Consider the following 19,030-nt stretch of genomic DNA (forward strand, 5'->3'; position numbering starts at 1 on the left):
ACTGGTCGCGGAGGTAATGGCTCACCTCAGGGAAGAAAACACCCTGATCGTACCATATCTGGACGATTTTCTGGTGATAGGCTCCTCTCCGCAACATTGTATGAATCAGCTAGATTTAGTGATTCACTCTCTAAAAGACCTGGGCTGGCTAATAAACCTAGAGAAATCCAGACTGGTGCCTTCTCAGGTTCAGGAGTACCTAGGTCTCACTCTAGACTCCAGGAAAATGGAATGCTGGCTCCCAGAGAGCAAGATACAAAAGATAATGAGTTTAGCGTTAAGAGTACAATCTCTCCCCTCTATAACTCTCCGTCAGGGCATGTCCCTGTTAGGCTCTATGACCTCGTGCATTCCTGCGGTCCAGTGGGCCCAACTACACTCAAGAGATCTCCAATGGCAGCTACTTTCAGAGCAAATCCTCCTAGGAGAGTATTTAGAAGGGCGGTTAACATTATCTCCTCGCACCAATCACTCTCTGATTTGGTGGACGTTGCGGGAAAATCTTTCCCAGGGAGTTCCATGGCTGATCCCAATATCAAAGGTCCTAACTACGGACGCAAGCCCCTCAGGGTGGGGAGCTCATCTGGGCGACTTGGTAGCTCAGGGCATTTGGTCCCCTTCCCTGGCAAACAGTTCCTCCAATATGAAGGAACTCCTGGCCGTAAAATTTGCCCTTCAGGAATTCTCGGGGGTCCTTCAATCTCACCACGTAAGAGTGATGTCAGACTATCAGGTAGTAGTATCCTACATAAACCATCAGGGGGGTACCCGTTCCAAAAGCCTAATGGAAGTGACCAACTCAATCCTTCAGTTAGCCGAGAACAACCTTCTATCCCTGACAAGCCTACACATAAAGGGGGTAGACAATTACAAGGCAGACTTCCTCAGTCGATCCAGCCTAAAACAGGGGGAATGAGAACTAAATGCGGAGATATTCACCCAGATCACACAAAAATGGGGTGTTCCCAAAATAGATCTCTTCGCGAGCCATTTAAACAAAAAAGTAGCCTCCTTTTGCTCCCTATCTCCCCTGGGGAACCCAGTAGCTGTGGACGCGTTCCTGATCCCATGGGGTCATCATCTGGTCTATGCCTTTCCTCCCCTCTTTCTGATTCCAGCAGTGCTGAGGAAGATTCGGGAGGACGGGGCGCTGGTCATCTTAATTGCCCCGTTCTGGCCGAAGAGACCTTGGTTCTCATGGATGAGGAAAATGTCAATATCCGACCCTTGGGTATTACCAGACCTCCGGGATCTGTTGTCACAGGGCCCTATCTGTCATCCACAAGTCAAGAACTTGCACTTGACAGCCTGGCTCTTGAGAGGAAAATATTAGAAAACAGAGGGTTCTCTTCGGGGTTAATTTCAACTCTGTTAAAAAGTAGGAAGCCGGTTACAACAAAACAGTACGGCAAAATATGGAAAAAGTTCCTGTCCTTTTCAGGTGCAAAAATAGGGAAAGAGATTCCCATCAATTCCATATTAGAGTTCCTACAAAATGGCCTGGATATGGGGTTAGCCACCAGCACACTAAAAGTTCACGTGGCAGCATTAGGAGCCCTATTTAATTTTGACCTAGCTTCAAATAGATGGATCTCTAGATTCATTAAGGCAGCAGGAAGATCTAGGCCTCTACCAGTAAAAGTGGTTCCTCAATGGGACTTAAACGTGGTCCTTAAAGCACTGACTAGTCCTCCATTCGAACCATTGCATGAATCTACTATAAAAACGCTATCCCTCAAAACCGCTCTATTAGTTGCACTCACTTCTGCCCGTAGGGTCAGTGACTTACAAGCTCTATCAGCCTGCCTTCCTCACACACAATTTCTAGAGGATAGGGTTATTCTAAAAACAGACCCAGCATATCTCCCGAAAGTGGCTTCAAAATTTCACAGGTCTCAAGAGATATCTCTCCCCTCCTTCTACCCCAATCCTAAGAACGAGGAGGAACAAACACTACATACACTAGATGTAAGGAGATGTCTCTTACACTACCTAGAAGTCACTAGAGAGAGTAGGGAGGATTCCTCTCTGTTTGTATGTTTTCAGGGTCCCCGGAAGGGGAAAAAAGCATCTAAGGCCACCATAGCAAGATGGATCACAGACGCCATCAGTCTATCTTATTCAGCAAGTGGGATGTCCGTTCCTGGGGAGGTTAAGGCTCACTCAACGAGGGCAGTAGCAACTTCCTGGGCGGAGAAGGCCGGAGCTTCCATAGACCAGATATGTAGAGCTGCTACCTGGTCCTCACCATCCACATTCTATAGGCACTATAGATTGGACCTAATCTCCTCTTCAGACCTTACTTTCAGTAAAAGGGTTCTGGAGGCGGTGGTCCCTCCCTGAATGTACCATCTATTCAAATCTCTCCGTGGTGCCGTCATGGGCGATCAGAGAAAAATATAGTTCTTACCGATAACGGTATTTCTCTGAGCCCATGACGGCACCCGTACATTCCCTCCCTTCACTTATGGGTGTACACCTTGAAATAGTGCCATAATCCATTTATAGTTGGAATTCACGCGGTATCTTGTTATGCTAAGCAGTTAAAATTATTTTACAAATGTCTTAGTAGTCTCCCATCGTTATCTATGTAAACAAACTGATGCAGGAGAGTGGTACCGCCTTTTTATCCGTAGGTTTCCTGTCCTTGGTGGGCGGATCCCCTCTCTCTGTGGTGCCGTCATGGGCTCAGAGAAATACCGTTATCGGTAAGAACTATATTTTTCATCTCTGTGTTTGTATTTTCATCTTACTCACAGTCATATGTGGGGGGCTGCCTTTTCCTTTGGGGAATTTCTCTGAGGCAAGGTAGGCTTATTTTTCTGTCTTCAGGGCTAGCTAGTTTCTCAGGCTGTGCCGAGTTGCATAGGGAGCGTTAGGCGCAATACACAGGTACCTCTAGTGTGGTATGATAGGATTAGGGATTGCGGTCAGCAGAGTTCCCACGTCTCAGAGCTCGTCCTATGTTAGTAACTATCAGGTCACTTTGTGTGCTCTTAACCACTAGGTCCATTGTGGTTCTGAATCACCTGTTCATAACAGTTATATACCTACCATCTCCGTTGTAAAATGTTCCTATACATCACTTCCGGTTCTCAGGCGCGTGACTTCATTGAGTGCCATTTGTATGTGTTGGTGACAGCCGCCCTCAGGTAATGATTTCTTATACATAAATTCGACAAGATATATACACCACTGATGAAGCCGCGTGGAGGATTACCTTAACTGTCTTAGGCTATGTGCACACGTTGCGGATTGTATGTTTTTGCAGCGGTTTTTCACCGCGAAAACGCATACATAACACAACCCATTGAATTCAATGGTGCTGGTGATGCTGCGTATTTTTCCGTGGCGGAATCGCATCGTGGAAAAATATGCAGCATGCTCATTCTTTGTGCGTAATCGCGGCGATTCCACATTCATAGGAATGCATTGATTCGCTTACTTCCCGCATGGGGCTATGCCCACCATGCGCAAAGTAAGCTGATCATGTGCGGATGGTACCCATGGTGGAGGAGATGAGACTCTCTTCCAGGCCCTAAAAAAAGAATTAAAATAAAAAATAGTTATATACTCGCCTTCTGGCGGCCCCCGGATCCAGCCCAGGCCTTAGCGATGCTCCCGGCAGCTCCCGCTCCCAGTGATGCCTTGCGACAATGATCTGTGATGACATAGCGGTCTTGCGTGATGCTACGCCATCTAGGGTCATAGTCGCGAGGCATTGCTGGGAACGGGAGTTGCCGGGAGCGTCGCGGACTGCTGGAAGGTGAGAATATCACGATTATTATTATTATTATTTTTAAACTCTCTTTTTACTATTGATGCTGCATAGGAAGCATCAATAGTAAAAAGTTGGTCACACTTATCAAACACTATGTTTGACAAGTGTGACCAATCTGTCAATCAGTTTTCCAAGCAATGGTACAGATCGCTTGGAAAACGCTAGCATTCTGCAAGCTAATTACGCTTGCAAAACACTAGTGCTTAGCAGGAATACGCATGGTAATTCCACACACGATATACCCGTGGCAGGAGTTGCGGAATTGCGGCGGAAATTCAGCAATGTGAGCACATAGCCTTACACATTCTTTGGAATTCATAGTATGGTATCTAACTTATTGATGTTTCTATGAATTTAAGGCTATGTGCACACGTTCAGGATTTCTTGCAGAAATTTCCTGAGCAAAACCGAACCTTTTCTGCAAGAAATCTGCATGCGTTTTTTTCCGGAGCTTCCCAATGCATTAAATAGCGGGCAAAATCCATAAAATTAATTAACATGCTGCATTTACCGCGATGTGTTTTTTCGCACGCATCATGTGCACAAAAATTGCGGAATGCATTCTAAATGATGGGATGCATAATGTATGCGTTTTTTATGCGTTTTTATAGCGAAAAAAAAACACAACGTGTGCACACAGCCTTAATGTGCTGGTGATTTACTCAGCTAAAATGCATACATTATACTCATTAATATAAGGTATTTTGATTAGCCGCTACATTTTGTTTGCACCAAAAGCAATTTTTTTGTACTTTTATTTGCTTCTAAGCTTTTTCTATAATAAATGTATAGATCTCTATGGATTCTCTAACCTCAAACATATTAGGTCTCTGTTATTCAACAATACTGAGAAACATCTATGTAAATTTTCATTTTTTTTGTATTGCTACATTGCGGTTAATAAAATGGTGCCATTCACTTGGACAGCTAGGGGTTGACCAAAGTCCTACAATAGGCTACGTCTGTGTTTTGCAGTGTACAGGCATAGTTCTGGAGGGGGAGGGCAAAACAGAATAAATAATTGGACTACTGCTTGGCAGGAGCTGGCCATGCCCCCTGATCTTAAGGTACCGTCACACATAACGATATCGTTAACGATATTGTTGCTTTTTGTGACATAGCAACGATATCGTTAACGAAATAGTTATGCGTGACAGCGACCAACGATCAGGCCCCTGCTGGGAGATCGTTGGTCGCTGGGGAAAGAAAGTCCAGGACTTTATTTCGTCGCTGGATCACCCGCTGACATCGCTGATCGGCGTGTGTGATGCCGATTCAGCGATGTCTTCACTGGTAACCAGGGTAAACATCGGGTTACTAAGCGCAGGGCCGCGCTTAGTAACCCGATGTTTACCCTGGTTACCATTGTAAAAGTAAAAAAAAACAAACCACTACATACATTCCTGTCACGTCCCTCAGCGTCAGCTTCCCTGCGTCCCCCAGTGTCAGCGCCGGCCGGCCGTAAAGCAGAGCACAGCGGTGACGTCACCGCTCTGCTTTCCGGCCAGCGCACTTACACAGTGCAGGGAAGCTGACGCCGGGGGACGCGACAGGAATGTAAGTATGTAGTGGTTTTTTTTTTTTACTTTTACAATGGTAACCAGGGTAAACATCGGGTTACTAAGCGCGGCCCTGCGCTTAGTAACCCGATGTTTACCCTGGTTACCCGGGGACTTCGGGATCGTTGGTCGCTGGAGAGCTGTCTGTGTGACAGCTCTCCAGCGACCAAACAGCGACGCTGCAGCGATCGGCATCGCTGTCTAGATCGCTGCAGCGTCGCTTAATGTGACGGTACCTTTAGGCCATGTTCACACAGTGCGTTTTTTACCGCGGAAACGCAGCGGTTTTGCCGCTGCGGTTCCGCGGCTGTTCTCCATGCAGGGTACAGTACACTGTACCCTATGGAAAACAGGACCCACTATGCACATGGTCCTGAATTGAAAAAAAAAAAACCGCACTGATTAGCTGCGGTAAAAATGAAGTACCATGTCACTTCTTTTTGTAAAACAGCAGCGGTTCTGCACCCATAGACCTCCATTGTGAGGTCAAACCCGCAGTAAAACCCGCAGATCAAAAATAGATCTGCGGGTTTTATTGCGGTTCGTGGTGCAGAACCGCTGCAGCAGGAAGTGCGTGGGTGGAGTGTGGCTGCCCCGATCCCACCCCCCATGCTCCGATGCCCCTCCCCCGTGCTCCGATGTCACCCCCCCGTGCTCCGATGCCCCCCCCCGTGCCCTAATCTCCCCCCCTTATACTTACCCGGCCTCCCGGTGTCCGTCCGACCGTCTTCTCCCTGGGCGCCGCCATCTTGCAAAATGGCGGGCGCATGCGCAGTGCGCCCGCCGAATCTGCCGGCCTGCAGATTCGTTACAAAGTGCATTTTGATCACTGAGATATAACCTATCTCAGTGATCAAAATAAAAAAAATAGTAAATGACCCCCCCCTTTGTCACCCCCATAGGTAGGGACAATAAAAAAAAAAGAATTTTTTTTTTTTTTTTCACTAAGGTTAGAATAGGGTTAGGGGTAGGGTTAGGGGTAGGGTTAGGGGTAGGGTTAGGGGTAGGGTATTTTCAGCCATTTTAACCCTAAAAAAATTCCTAGAAAACACACAGACTCTGGCTAGAAAACTGCATCAAAAAACGCATCAAAAAACGCATCAAAAAAGGACCAAAAAAAGGACCTGCGTTTTCTGCCAAGAGCTGCAGTTTTTTAAAAAACAGTCCTGAAAAAAAAAGGATGGAAATCAGGAACGTGTGAACATACCCTTAGACTGCAGGGAAGCAGATGATGCTCTCAGGAGACTAGCCTTTACCAGCAGCAGGCCACGCCCCCGATCTGTGATGCAACTTCCCAGAAGGTAGGGGGAACACTGAGGAGCAGCCCCAGCATGCATCACAGTGAACAGTACTGAGGGTTATAAACAGCACTACTCCTGCTATCTTTATAATTTTTGAAGGCATGGGCATTACAGTCATTTTATCTCACCAAAGTACCCCTTTGAGAACTATTGGCTGGAAAATCTGCCTCCAGAGGTTATAAGTGGAAGTTACTAATATGCGACATGTAGATCAGGAGAGCAGACAGTGTCATTACGTCTCACATTGGTCTGTGTATGGCCCATATATGTTAATTCATTAACCTAAGAAAAGCGTGGATTTCACTTGATTAAGACATTGGATCGCAGATCTCCTGGTATCATTTATTAAACTTCCTATGACGTACATGCCCATATTAAAAGGTTTACCAGGGATGATCCATCTGAAACTTTTTACCTTTCAGATAAAAAACAAATGAACTTACAGTTTGTAACACTTTGGAGTGTCTCTGCTGTGGATTGAATAGCCCTCGCTTAGCCTGGTATCTGATGCAACGATAGCAAAGTCTTCCCCTGCAAGAGCCAGTACAGTTCTAGGAAGAAAGAAGTGAGATATTACTAGCTGCTTCCTCATGCATGGTTTATTTTCTGACACGGATGCAATAAAATCAACTTTCAAAGGGAATCAGATATATAGAGATATACCAGAGATATATAGGAGAGATAGATATGGATATTCCGTCTGTTTGTAACGGAAATCCCGCGTCGCTGATTGAATCAGCGACAGGCTTAGTCCGGCCGCGAACTGGCCTCTCCCTACTCCCCTCCAGTCAGCGCCAGTGTGTCGCCCCATCCCGGACCACCTTTTTACTATTGATGCTTCAATAGTAAAAAGATATAATGTTAAAAATAAAAAAAATCATGCTATTCTCACCTTCCGTCGCCTCTGCAGCTTTCCCGCTCCTCCCGATGCTCTCGGCAGCTTCCGTTCCCAGAGATGCATTGTGAAATTACCCAGATGACTTAGCGGTCTCGAGAGACCGCTACATCATCACGGGTTATAGCGCGGGATTTAAACACCGCTTCGCTGATTGACTGGTCGCAGCCAGCCGGGCGCGACCAATCAGCGACCATCCCGAACCAACTTTTTACTATTGATGCTGCCTATGCAGATTCAATAGTAAAATGATATATTGTTAAAAATAATAATAAAAAATAAAAAGTTGTGCTATTCTCACCTCCTGTCGTCCACAGATGCGCGCGATGCTGCCACCAGCTTCCATTCCCAAGCGAGACCGCTAAGTTATCTGGGTAATTTCGCAATGCATCACTGGGAACGGAAGCTGGCGGCAGCATCGCGCGCATCGGGACAGCTTCAGTAAACGCCAGAGGGAGAGTATATAACTTTTTTTTTTTACAGTGATATGGTGCCCACACTGCTATATACTACGTGGGCTGTCTGATCTATATACTGCGCGGCTGTCTGTTACGTGGGCTGTGCTATATACTATGTGGCTGCTATATACTACGTGGCTGTGCTAAGCGCGATGTACATACATACATACATATTCTAGAATACCCGATGCGTTAGAATCGGGCCACCATCTAGTAATAATATAATATACACAAACTGCTAGTTTTTGCTTCCATGAAAAACAAAAAATGTTGCCCACTAAATCTGTGTGTTAATATGGGGATTTACACATAGTCCATAGAATGGATAGGTGATACATGCCCGAGTGCTAGACCTTGAGTAGATCATAAGCAGGCTGAGAGTCTCCTATGGCTCCTCAGTTCACCCCCTCATTCAGGAGGGGTTCGAATTGAGTAAGTGGTCAACATGGACTCCTATCGCTTCTTTTAAAACATTACCAACACAACCAATTTTCTATTTTCCTCCCTTTCTTCCACGGCCCATAACTTTTTTCATTTTTCAGTGGACAGTGACATATGCAGGCTTGTTTTTTGTAGGACAAATTGCATTTTGAATGACAAATCATCATGATTCACCAGGTCAGTACGGTTATGGCAATACCAAACTTGCCTGGGTTTTTTTTATATTATTTTAGTAGCGAAAAGCAAAAATGCGGGAAATTTGTTAAAAAAAAAAAAAAGAATGTCACCAATTCTCTGAGAAACTTAACTTATCTTTCTGTTGGTTGAGCCACGTGAAGGCTTGTTTTTTGTGTGGCGAGCTGACATCTTTATTGATACCACTTTAGTGTAGACACAGCGCTTTGAATGCTTCTTAGCACCCAAAAAAAACGATTCTGGAGTTTGTGTTTTTCACTTTATGGCATTTACCGATGAATTATTTTATATTTTGATTGAGCAGACTTATGGACGCAGTGATATCCAATGTATTTTTTATATACCGTATATTTTCAACAGAGGAAAAGTGGGGTAATTCAGGTCTAGATTTTTAATTGTGCATGTTTTAGTCATTTTAAAGGACCTAAGCCTGATTGCTTGTACTGTATACTGCAATATAACTGTATTGCAGTATCTAGTAAAATTCAGTCTCCTATGAAGCCCACCTACAAGCTGGGTTTAGATGGCGCACCACCATGGCAAGCACTGGTGTCTTCAGCAGACTCCCAGCTGTCATGGCTACTCTGTCATTTGAAGGGTGAAGCAAGCATGGAACAGCCTCTCCCTCTCCCATACACAATAAATGTCAGCATCGCAGAGGATAGCAGCAGGTAAAGCTCAGCCCAACCCACTGCTGTTAAGAATCAAGACAAAGGCCAAATACCACAGTCATTGTCAGCCCAAGTCTCCTTTAAGGTACCTTCACACTGAGCAACTTTCCAACGAGAACGACAAACGATCCGTGACGTTACAGCGTCCTGGATAGCGATCTCGTTGTGTTTGACAGGCAGCAGCGATCAGGATCCTGCTGTGACATCGCTGGTCGGAGCTAGAAGTCCAGAACTTTATTTGGTCGTCAGGTCGGCGTGTATCGTCATGTTTGACAGCAAAAGCAACGATGCCAGCAATGTTTTTTCATAGAGCTAACAACCAGCGAGAACGATAAGTACGTCACTGGATCGCTCCTGCATCGTTCAGCTGTTTGACGTATCCCAACGACCTAAACAGCAACGCTGCAGCGATCGGCTCGTTGTCTATATCGCTGCAGCGTCGCTTAGTGTAACGGTACCTTTATACACCCATTGCCGAACTGCGCCATACGTGTTTGGCAGATGTTGGGACGGGGTTAATGTATGACAGATGGACAGTAGAGCACAGCCCCAAACTGTGTTCATCTACCTCAGTTACCTAAGGGAGTGGGCCAGCACATGATTGAGACCCTGCCCAAGTTAGATTTACACTCATTGCAGGGGGCTCGGAAACATCATTCTTGTGATTATGGGGGTCCCAACATACAGATGATAAATCTCCATTATTGCAAACCTCCTTTAGTTGCTTTTGGCCAGCACACATGTCGTTGCAGTTACAAGTGATAATTTGTGGTGAACTGTCCATTTCTTCAATGCATTTAAATCAGTGACAAGAGCTGCCTACTTTAGCATCGATGACCTATCCATGGATAACACACAAAACAAAGAAATGTGGCACTCACCAGATTTCTTCAGCTAGAAACGTGTCCTTTATTTAACACTTACCGTAAGTGAAAAATGACATTCTTTGGCTTTGACAGGAGTAAGTGAGGGAGTCACTCCCCGCTCCCTCACTTACTCCTGTCAAAGCCAAAGAATGTCATTTTTCACATAAGTGTTAAATAAAGGACACGTTTCTAGCTGAAGAAATCGGGTGAGTGCCACATTTCTTTTCTTCGTTTTGTGTCCTATATGGATTGTGGATTTCCTATGTGGAGCACCACCCTTCTCAGCAGTAAGCCCAGAGTTTCCAATCCATAGAAGATCAAATTGCTATAGATGGGGGAATTTAACAGCATTCAGTGCCGGTAATACCCACTGTTCTTTGGAAAGTGGACTATCCATGGATGAGTCATCAATGTCTGGCAACGGCAGGAAGTACTCACTTGTCGAGCTGCTCTGTGAACAGGTAGTAGCCAAGACTTGGCACTCCACACCTGCCTCCTATTCAAATCAATGTGACGTCATTTGAAGTGACACCTTTTAAGTGTAACATCAGAAATATACAATAGTCAAGAAATCGGCCAGAAGAAGACTAATCACGGTCTTCTAATTTTACTTACCTTTTCTTACCCCGCTCTTTAAACCATGCCCTCACCATTTTTGCTCCACTAATCCTCACCCTCCTTCGCTATCCCCAAACCTTTGCACCATCAAACCAAATAGCTATCTCCCCCTCTCTCTTAGGCCTCTTTCACACTTCCGTCGGAATGGGTCCGTCGCTATACGCCGGACGTTGTGAAATTAATGCACGACATGGGCAGCAGATGCAGTTTTTCAACGCATCCGCTGCCCAGTCTATGTCCCGGGGAGGAGGGGGCGAAGTTCCAGCCGCGCACGCGCGGTCGGAAATGGCGGACGCGACGCCCAAAAAAACGTTACATTGAACGTTTGTGACGGTCCGCAAAAACACGACGGATCCGTCACACGCAACGTGTGGCCATCCATCGTGATCCGTCGCTAATACAAATCTATGGACAAAAAACGCATCCTGCAAGCACATTTGCAGGATCTGTTTTTTGCCCAAACCGACAGATTGCGACGGAGGCAAAAAGACGGAAGTGTGAAAGAGGCCTTACCCCACCTACCCCGTCCTTAAGCTCAGACCTCTCCTACTAAAATACAATATAAGCCGATCGCTCTCCTTCACCCACCTGCTTTCCCTCTCTCTGCTGGCGACATATCCCCCAATCCGGGCCCCCCCACGCCTCATACATCCCACTAGTCCTCACCCCTTTACTTCTCACACTAAAAGAAACTACCGCAGCAATCCCTCACACTTAAAATCTGTGCCACTGACCCCCACCCTCCTGCTTCCTCTCTCTGGAGCACTTAGGAATGCCCACTACATCCGCAACAAGCTCCATGTGAACCATATCTTTACTTCCCGCAACCTTTCCTTCCTGGCCCTCACTGAGACCTGGCTGACGCCCCCCGACACGGCCTTCCCTGCTGCACTGAGTTACGGTGGCCTCCACTTTACCCACACTCCTCGCTCTGGCAGACATGGCGGAGGAGTGGGTATCCTTTCCAAAAACTGCTCCTTCAGCCCTATCCAATCCCCACTCTCCCTTATTTCAAGATTCACTATGTCCATATTTACTCTCCCTCTAATCTCCAAATGGTTGTCCTAAACCAACCATCAGGCTCAGCCACTGCCTTTATTGACCAATTCTCCACCTGGCTTCTTCACTTCATCTCTGCTGACATCCCCACCATCATCATGGGCGACTTTAATATCCCTACTGACACCTGCCAGCCAGCAGGCTCCAAACTCCTGTCCCTTACGCCATCCTTTGGACTTACTCTGTGGTACTCCACAGCCACCCACAGATGGACATACACTAGACCTCATCTTCACCCGCCTCTGTTCCATATCTAATCTCACAAGCTCTCCCTATCTGACCACCATCTACTCGCCTTCTCATCCTTGTCCTCCTCACCCGCCCATGTCCAGCCACTAGCACATCCTCGCAGAAACCTTGCACATCTAGACATTCTCAGACTCTTCTACCTCTGTCCTCCATATCTTCACTCCACGACACGGACCGCGCCACCGCTTTCTATAACACTACCCTCACATCAGCCATAGACTCAGTCGCCCCGCTCATGCAGGGCAAAGTGCGACAAATCAATAGACAACCCTGGCATAACAATCTCACCAAAAACCTTTGACAAGCATCCGGGGTCACGGAGCAGCGTTGGAAGAAAACACTGCCAGACGACTTCACTGCCTTCAAACAAGATACACTTGCTTTCAAATTTGCCCTCACCTCTGCTAAACAGACCCATTTCACAAACCTTGTATCTTCATTATCCTACAACCCAGAACTGTTCAGCACATTCAACTCTCTCCTCCGCCCACCATTGCCACCTCCAACTCCCCTCATCTCAGCAGAGGATTTTGCCACCTACTTCAAAAATAAGATCGACCAAACAAGGCAAACCTTTACTGTTCCACCACCCCAACCACTCCATATACCAGACCTCTGCCCTTCCCTAATAACCTCTCTCTCCAACATAACTGAAGGAGAGTTTACTCATATCCTTTGCAAATCACACCTCACAACACGTGCACTTGATCCCATCCCTTCCCACCTGCTCCCCAACCTCACTAACATGCTCATTCCAGCCCTAACCCATCTCTTCAACCTATCACTATCTTCTGGTACCTTCCCCTCTGCCTTCAAACATGCCACCATCACACCCATCCTCAAAAAAACTAACCTTGACCAAACTGCTATGCCCAGCTATCGCCCCATATCACTGCTCCCATTTGCTTCCAAACTCCTTGAGCAGCATGTCCATGCTCAACTTTCCTCCCACCTCTCATCTAACTCTCGCCTTGACAACCTCAAATCTAGCTTCCGCCCCCACCAAAATTACTATGACTGTGAGCAAGTCATAAGCTAACAGACAGTTCTCCATCCTCCTCGACCTGTCCTCTACCTTCGACACAGTCGACCATTAACCTACTGCTACAGATTCTTTCTTCCCTTTTCATCAAAAACCGTGCCCTGTCCTGGATTGCCTCATACCTTTCTGACGGCACATAGGGTATGTGTACACATCAGGATTTCTGGCCGAAATTTTCCTGACAAAAACCAGACATTTCTGCCAGAAAACCGCATGTGTTTTTTTCACGTTTTTGATGCGGTTTTTCCAAATGCATAGAATAGCGGGAAAAACGCAAAAAAAAACCAAAACACAAAATTAATGAACATGCTGCTTTTTTTTTTACCGCAATGCGTTTTTTTTGCGGAAAAAAGCGCATCATGTGCACAAAAATTGCAGAATGCATTCTAAATGATAGGATGCATAATGTATGTGCTTTAATGAGTTTTTATAGCGTTTTTATCGCAAAAAAAAAAGTGAAAAAACCTGAACGTGTGCACATACCCTTAGCGTTTCCCACTCCCACACTACTTCCTCATCTTGCCCTCTCTCTGTTGGAGACCCTACTTTTTTCCCCATCTATACCCTTGGCCTAGGACAACTCAAAAGTCCCATGGCTTCCAGTACCACCTGCATACAGACGAAACTCAGATCTACCTCTCTGGCCCAGATGTCACCTCTCTGCTGTCCAGAATCCCAGAGTGTCTATCAGCCATATCCTCATTCACCTCTCACTTCCTAAAACCCAGTGTAGACAAAATCGAACTCATCATCTTTCCTCCATTTCACATAACTCCCTTACCCGACCTATTTATTATGGTAAACGGCATCACGCTCTCTCCCTCACCTGAAATCCGTGCCTCAGAGTAACTCTCGACTCTGCCCTGTCCTTCAAACCGCACGTCCAAACTCTTGCCACCTCCAACTCAAAAATATTTCCAGAATTTGTCCATTCCTCAGCCCTCAATCTACTTAAACTCTTGTGAATCATCTCCCGCCTAGATTACTGCAACACCCTCCTCTGTGGCCCCCCCCCCCCCCCGCTACCTCTCTTGCACCACTCCAGTCTGTCCTCAACTCTGCTGCCCGACTAATCCACCTCTCTCCTCACTACTCCCGTTTCTTCTCTCTGCAAATCCCACCACTGGCTCCCAATTCCCCAAGAAATCCAGTTCAATCTACTAACACTGACCTACAAAGCCATCCACAACCTGTCCCCTTCCTATATCTTTGAACTAATCTCCCAATATCTTCCCTCACATAATATTTCGATCCTCTCAAGATCTCCTACTCTCCTCCACACTTATTCGTTCCTCACACAACCGCCACCAAGATTTCTCCGGAATATCCCCCATCCTCTGAAATTCTGTGCATCGACACCGATTGTCCACCACCCTCGGATACTTCAGACGGAACCTGAAAACCCATCTCGTCAGAAAAGCTTACAGCCTGCAATAACCATTCTGCCGCCTCACCACCGCCCAAGATGCCTCCTCACCACCACTGGAGCTGCTGCACCCCCAACCTTCTGTCTCTTTCCCATTATCCTGTAGAATGTAAGTCCGCAAGGACAGGGTCCTCTCCCCTCTGTACCAGTTTGTCATCGTAAATTTGTTTACTGTAAATGATATCTACAACTTTGCATGTAACCCCTTCTCATGTACAGCACCATGGAATTAATGGTGCTATATAATTATTATTACCCTGCAGTGGCCTCTACCAGAACACTGGTTCTGTGAGAGTACTTCTGATAGGTGGCCTTGACAACAGCCAATTGGCGGGAGGTGCATAGGTCATCATCAATGTAATAGTGGACACTCGTTAAAGGAAATGGGTCACAATTTTTACTTTGTATTATTTGCTACACAATTTATTCTAAAGAAATTTGAAATGAAATGTTTTACCATGTATTCATTCTTTCTGTAGCCACTGGGAGCTGTCATGTTTATCTGCTGGTGGTTTGTAAGCATCCGAGGACAACACACCACAAATACAACAGCCCCAGGACATAGACCACGATCAGTATCTGACCCCATCTTCTACACTGCAACTGTGCCAGGTGTGAATTGTAAATGCCTTCAAAGCTTCCCAGTCCACAGCTGTGGGGGTGCCAGGTGTCACTGTACTGCAGCCATGCACTGTGCACATACCTACAATTTCCCCGTCACCCTGTGATAGGAGGTCCACACAAGAGCAGCGAGCACAGGTCAGGCAGCCTGACATTGTACTTTTAATGCCACGCTACTGAGCTGTTCTCATCGCCGAAAGAAGTTACCTCCACCGCCCGGCTCTGAGTGATGAGGACAGAGCTGCAGCAGAGACTTCTAGCAGTGAGAATGAAGGCTTGGGAGGCTAGTAGTGCAATGTCAGGCAGCCCAACCTGTGCTCCCCACTGCAGTGTTCAAAGGAGGATTACACTGCTGTGCTCTGAACACGGACTCAACTCTGCCATGTAAGTGTAAGGGTATGTGCACATGTCCGGATTTCTTGCAGAAATTTCCTGAAGAAAACCGGAAATTTTCTGCAAGAAATCTGCATTTTTTTTTTGCGTTTTTCTTAGCATTTTGCAAGCGTAATTAGCATCGCTTGGAAAACTGACTGACAGGTTGGTCACACTTGTCAAACATAGTGTTTGACAAGTGTGACAAACTTTTTACTATAGATGCTGCCTATGCCGCATCTATAGTAAAAAATAGAATGTTTAAAAATAATTAAAAAAATGGTTATACTCACCCGCGCGACCAATCACAGGACCGCGACGTCATCGCAGGTCCTTCACACAGACCATCTATAGGAACAGAAGCGGCAGCATGCACCGCTGAGAGGTGGGAAGACACCGGGCCATCAGAGGGTGAGTATATGACTATTTTTTATTTTAATTCTTTTTTTTTTTACTAATTATATGGTGCCCAGTCCGTGGAGGAGAGTCTCCTCTCCTCCACCCTGGGTACCAACCGCACATAATCTGATTACTTCCCGCATGGTGTGCACAGCCCCATGCGGAAAGTAAGCAGATCAATGCATTCCTAGGTGTGCGGAATCCCCGCAATTCCGCAAATTTAATGAACATGTTGCTTTTTTTTCCGCAATGCGATTTTTTTTTTTTTTTTCCGCGGAAAAAAAAAGCAACATTTGCACTAGAAATGCGGAATACACTGTAATTAATAGGAGGCATATGTAAGCGGTTTTTTCGCGTTTTTATAGCGAAAAATCCTGAACGTGTGCACATGGCCTCAAAGCTCATACAGACGTGTGTGATGCACGGACACCTGAACAGGTTTATTTTTTTTTTTTGCTGCGTCTGGAAAGCGCATCAGAAGAGATATCAGCAGTAAAGCCTCATATAGACGTCCCTGCATCAGACATCTGAATACGGCTCTACACTGAGCAGAACCATGTATCTAATCTTATGTTTGAGGCAGCAAGCAACACAGTGCCAACAGATTCGGTGCTGGGACCATCCTGTGACACCGTCCACATGTCAGGATCACTTTGAAGTCACCAACAAAATGTCTCCACACTGTGATCCTAAACTTCATCCCCCCTTATCCTTTTGCAAACGTTGTGCTCTGCAATGAGCTAGGACGTCTATATATTGAGGACTGGAGCAGTATGGAGACCAGGGACATGGCCGGCGTCGGGCACGTGTAGGGGCACTGAGCAGGTGGGATGGGCCCACTCACCGTCAGGGACAACTTACCTCTCCCCGTTCCTCCGCTGCGGCGTCTTCTGATTCTGTGATGTTCAAGACAGAAAGTGCGATGACTTGGCTACTGTGCGCATTCTGCCTGAAAAGTCACAGTTCAGAGAGCCGGATGACGGTAACGCTGAGCAGTCTGGAGCAGAACAGCAGCCAGTGAGGGGAGGTATTTCATTTTTTGTATTTGGAGCATTTCACAGGGCCCATCATATACTGTACAGAGCGATATATGGGCAGCACGGTGGCGCAGTGGTTAGCACAGCAGTCTTGCAGCGCTGGAGTCCTGGGTTCAAACCCCACCAAGCACAACATCTGCAAAAAGTTGTATGTTCTCTCCATGTTTGCGTGGGTTTCCTCCGGGTATTCCGGTTTCCTCCCGCATTCCAAAGACATACTGATAGGGAATTTAGATTATGAGCCCCATCGGGGACAGTGATGACTATATAAAACTATATAAACTATATAAAAATAAAGATTATTATTATTATGGACCCCATCATGTACTGTGTGGAGCAATATATGGGGCCCATCATGTACTGTATGGAGCATTATATGGGGGCCATTATGAATGGAGCATTACACGGGGCCCATTATATTCTGTATGGAGCAATATATGGGGGCCATTATATTCTGTATGGAGCAATACATGGGGCCTATGCAGTATGGAGTGTTATGTGGGGCCCATTGCACTGTATGGAGCAATATAAGGGGCCCATCATGTACTGTATGGAGCATTATATGGGGGCCATTATGCATGGAGCATTACACGGGGCCCATTATATTCTGTATGGAGCATTACACTGGGCCCATTATGTATGGAGCATCACATGGGGCCCATTATATTCTGTATGGAGCATCACATGGGGCCCCTTTATATTCTGTATGGAGCATTACACTGGGCCCATTATATTCTGTATGGAGCATCACATGGGGCCCATTATATTCTGTATGGAGCATCACATGGGGCCCATTATATTCTGTATGGAGCATTACACTGGGCCCATTATATTCTGCATGGAGCATTACACTGGGCCCATTATATTCTGTATGGAGCATTAAACTGGGCCCATTATATTCTGTATGGAGCATCACATGGGGCCAATTATATTCTGTATGGAGCATCACATGGGGCCCATTATATTCTGTATGGAGCATCACATGGGGCCCATTATATACTGTATGGAGCATTATATGGGGCCTATGCAGTATGGAGCATTATATGGGGGCCATTATATACTGTATGGAGCATTATATGGGGCCCATTATATACTGTATGGAGCATTATATGGGGCCTATGCCGTATGGAGTGTTATATGGGGTCCATTATATACAGTACGGAGCATTATATGGGGGCCATTATATTCTGTATGGAGCATTATATTGGGCCTATGCAGTATGGAGCATTATATGGGGCCTATGCAGTATGGAGAGTGTTATATGGGGCCTATGCAGAGTGTTATATGGGGCCTATGCAGTATGGAGTGTTATATTGGGCCTATGCAGTATGGAGCGTTATATGGGGCCCATTATATTATGTACGGAGCATTATATGGGGCCTATGCAGTATGGAGCATTATATGGGGCCCATTATATACTGTACGGAGCATTATATGGGGCCCATTATATACTGTACGGAGCATTATATGGGGCCCATTATATACTGTACGGAGCATTATATGGGGCCCATTATATACTGTACGGAGCATTATATGGGGCCCATTATATACTGTACGGAGCATTATATGGGGCCCATTATATACTGTACGGAGCATTATATGGGGCCCATTATATACTGTACGGAGCATTATATGGGGCCCATTATATACTGTACGGAGCATTATATGGGGCCCATTATATACTGTACGGAGCATTACATGGGGCCTATGCAGTATGGAGTGTTATGTGGGGCCCATTATATTATGTATGGAGCATTATATTGGGTCTATGCAGTATGGAGCATTATATGGGGCCCATTATATTCTGCATGGAGCATTATATGGGGTCTATGCAGTATGGAGTGTTATGTGGGGCCCATTATATTATGTATGGAGCATTATATGGGGTCTATGCAGTATGGAGCATTATATGGGGCCCATTATATTCTGTATGGAGCATTATATGGGGTCTATGCAGTATGGAGCATTATATGGGGCCCATTATATTCTGTATGGAGCATTATATGGGGTCTATGCAGTATGGAGCATTATATGGGGCCC

General features: G+C 46.0%; 1 protein-coding gene across 1 annotated transcript in view; it reads right to left on the bottom strand.

Annotated features, from left to right (window-relative positions):
* The window catches only part of PSMB1 (proteasome 20S subunit beta 1), a 96,097-nt gene that overhangs the window by 73,733 nt on the left and 3,334 nt on the right, over positions 1 to 19,030 (bottom strand). The window contains exon 2 of the mRNA XM_069769287.1: positions 7,085 to 7,192. Coding sequence (XP_069625388.1) covers positions 7,085 to 7,192 — 108 coding nt within the window. The remainder of the gene's footprint in view (positions 1 to 7,084; positions 7,193 to 19,030) is intronic.

Source organism: Ranitomeya imitator, chromosome 5 (assembly GCF_032444005.1).
Source record: "Ranitomeya imitator isolate aRanImi1 chromosome 5, aRanImi1.pri, whole genome shotgun sequence".
NCBI lineage: Eukaryota > Metazoa > Chordata > Amphibia > Anura > Dendrobatidae > Ranitomeya > Ranitomeya imitator.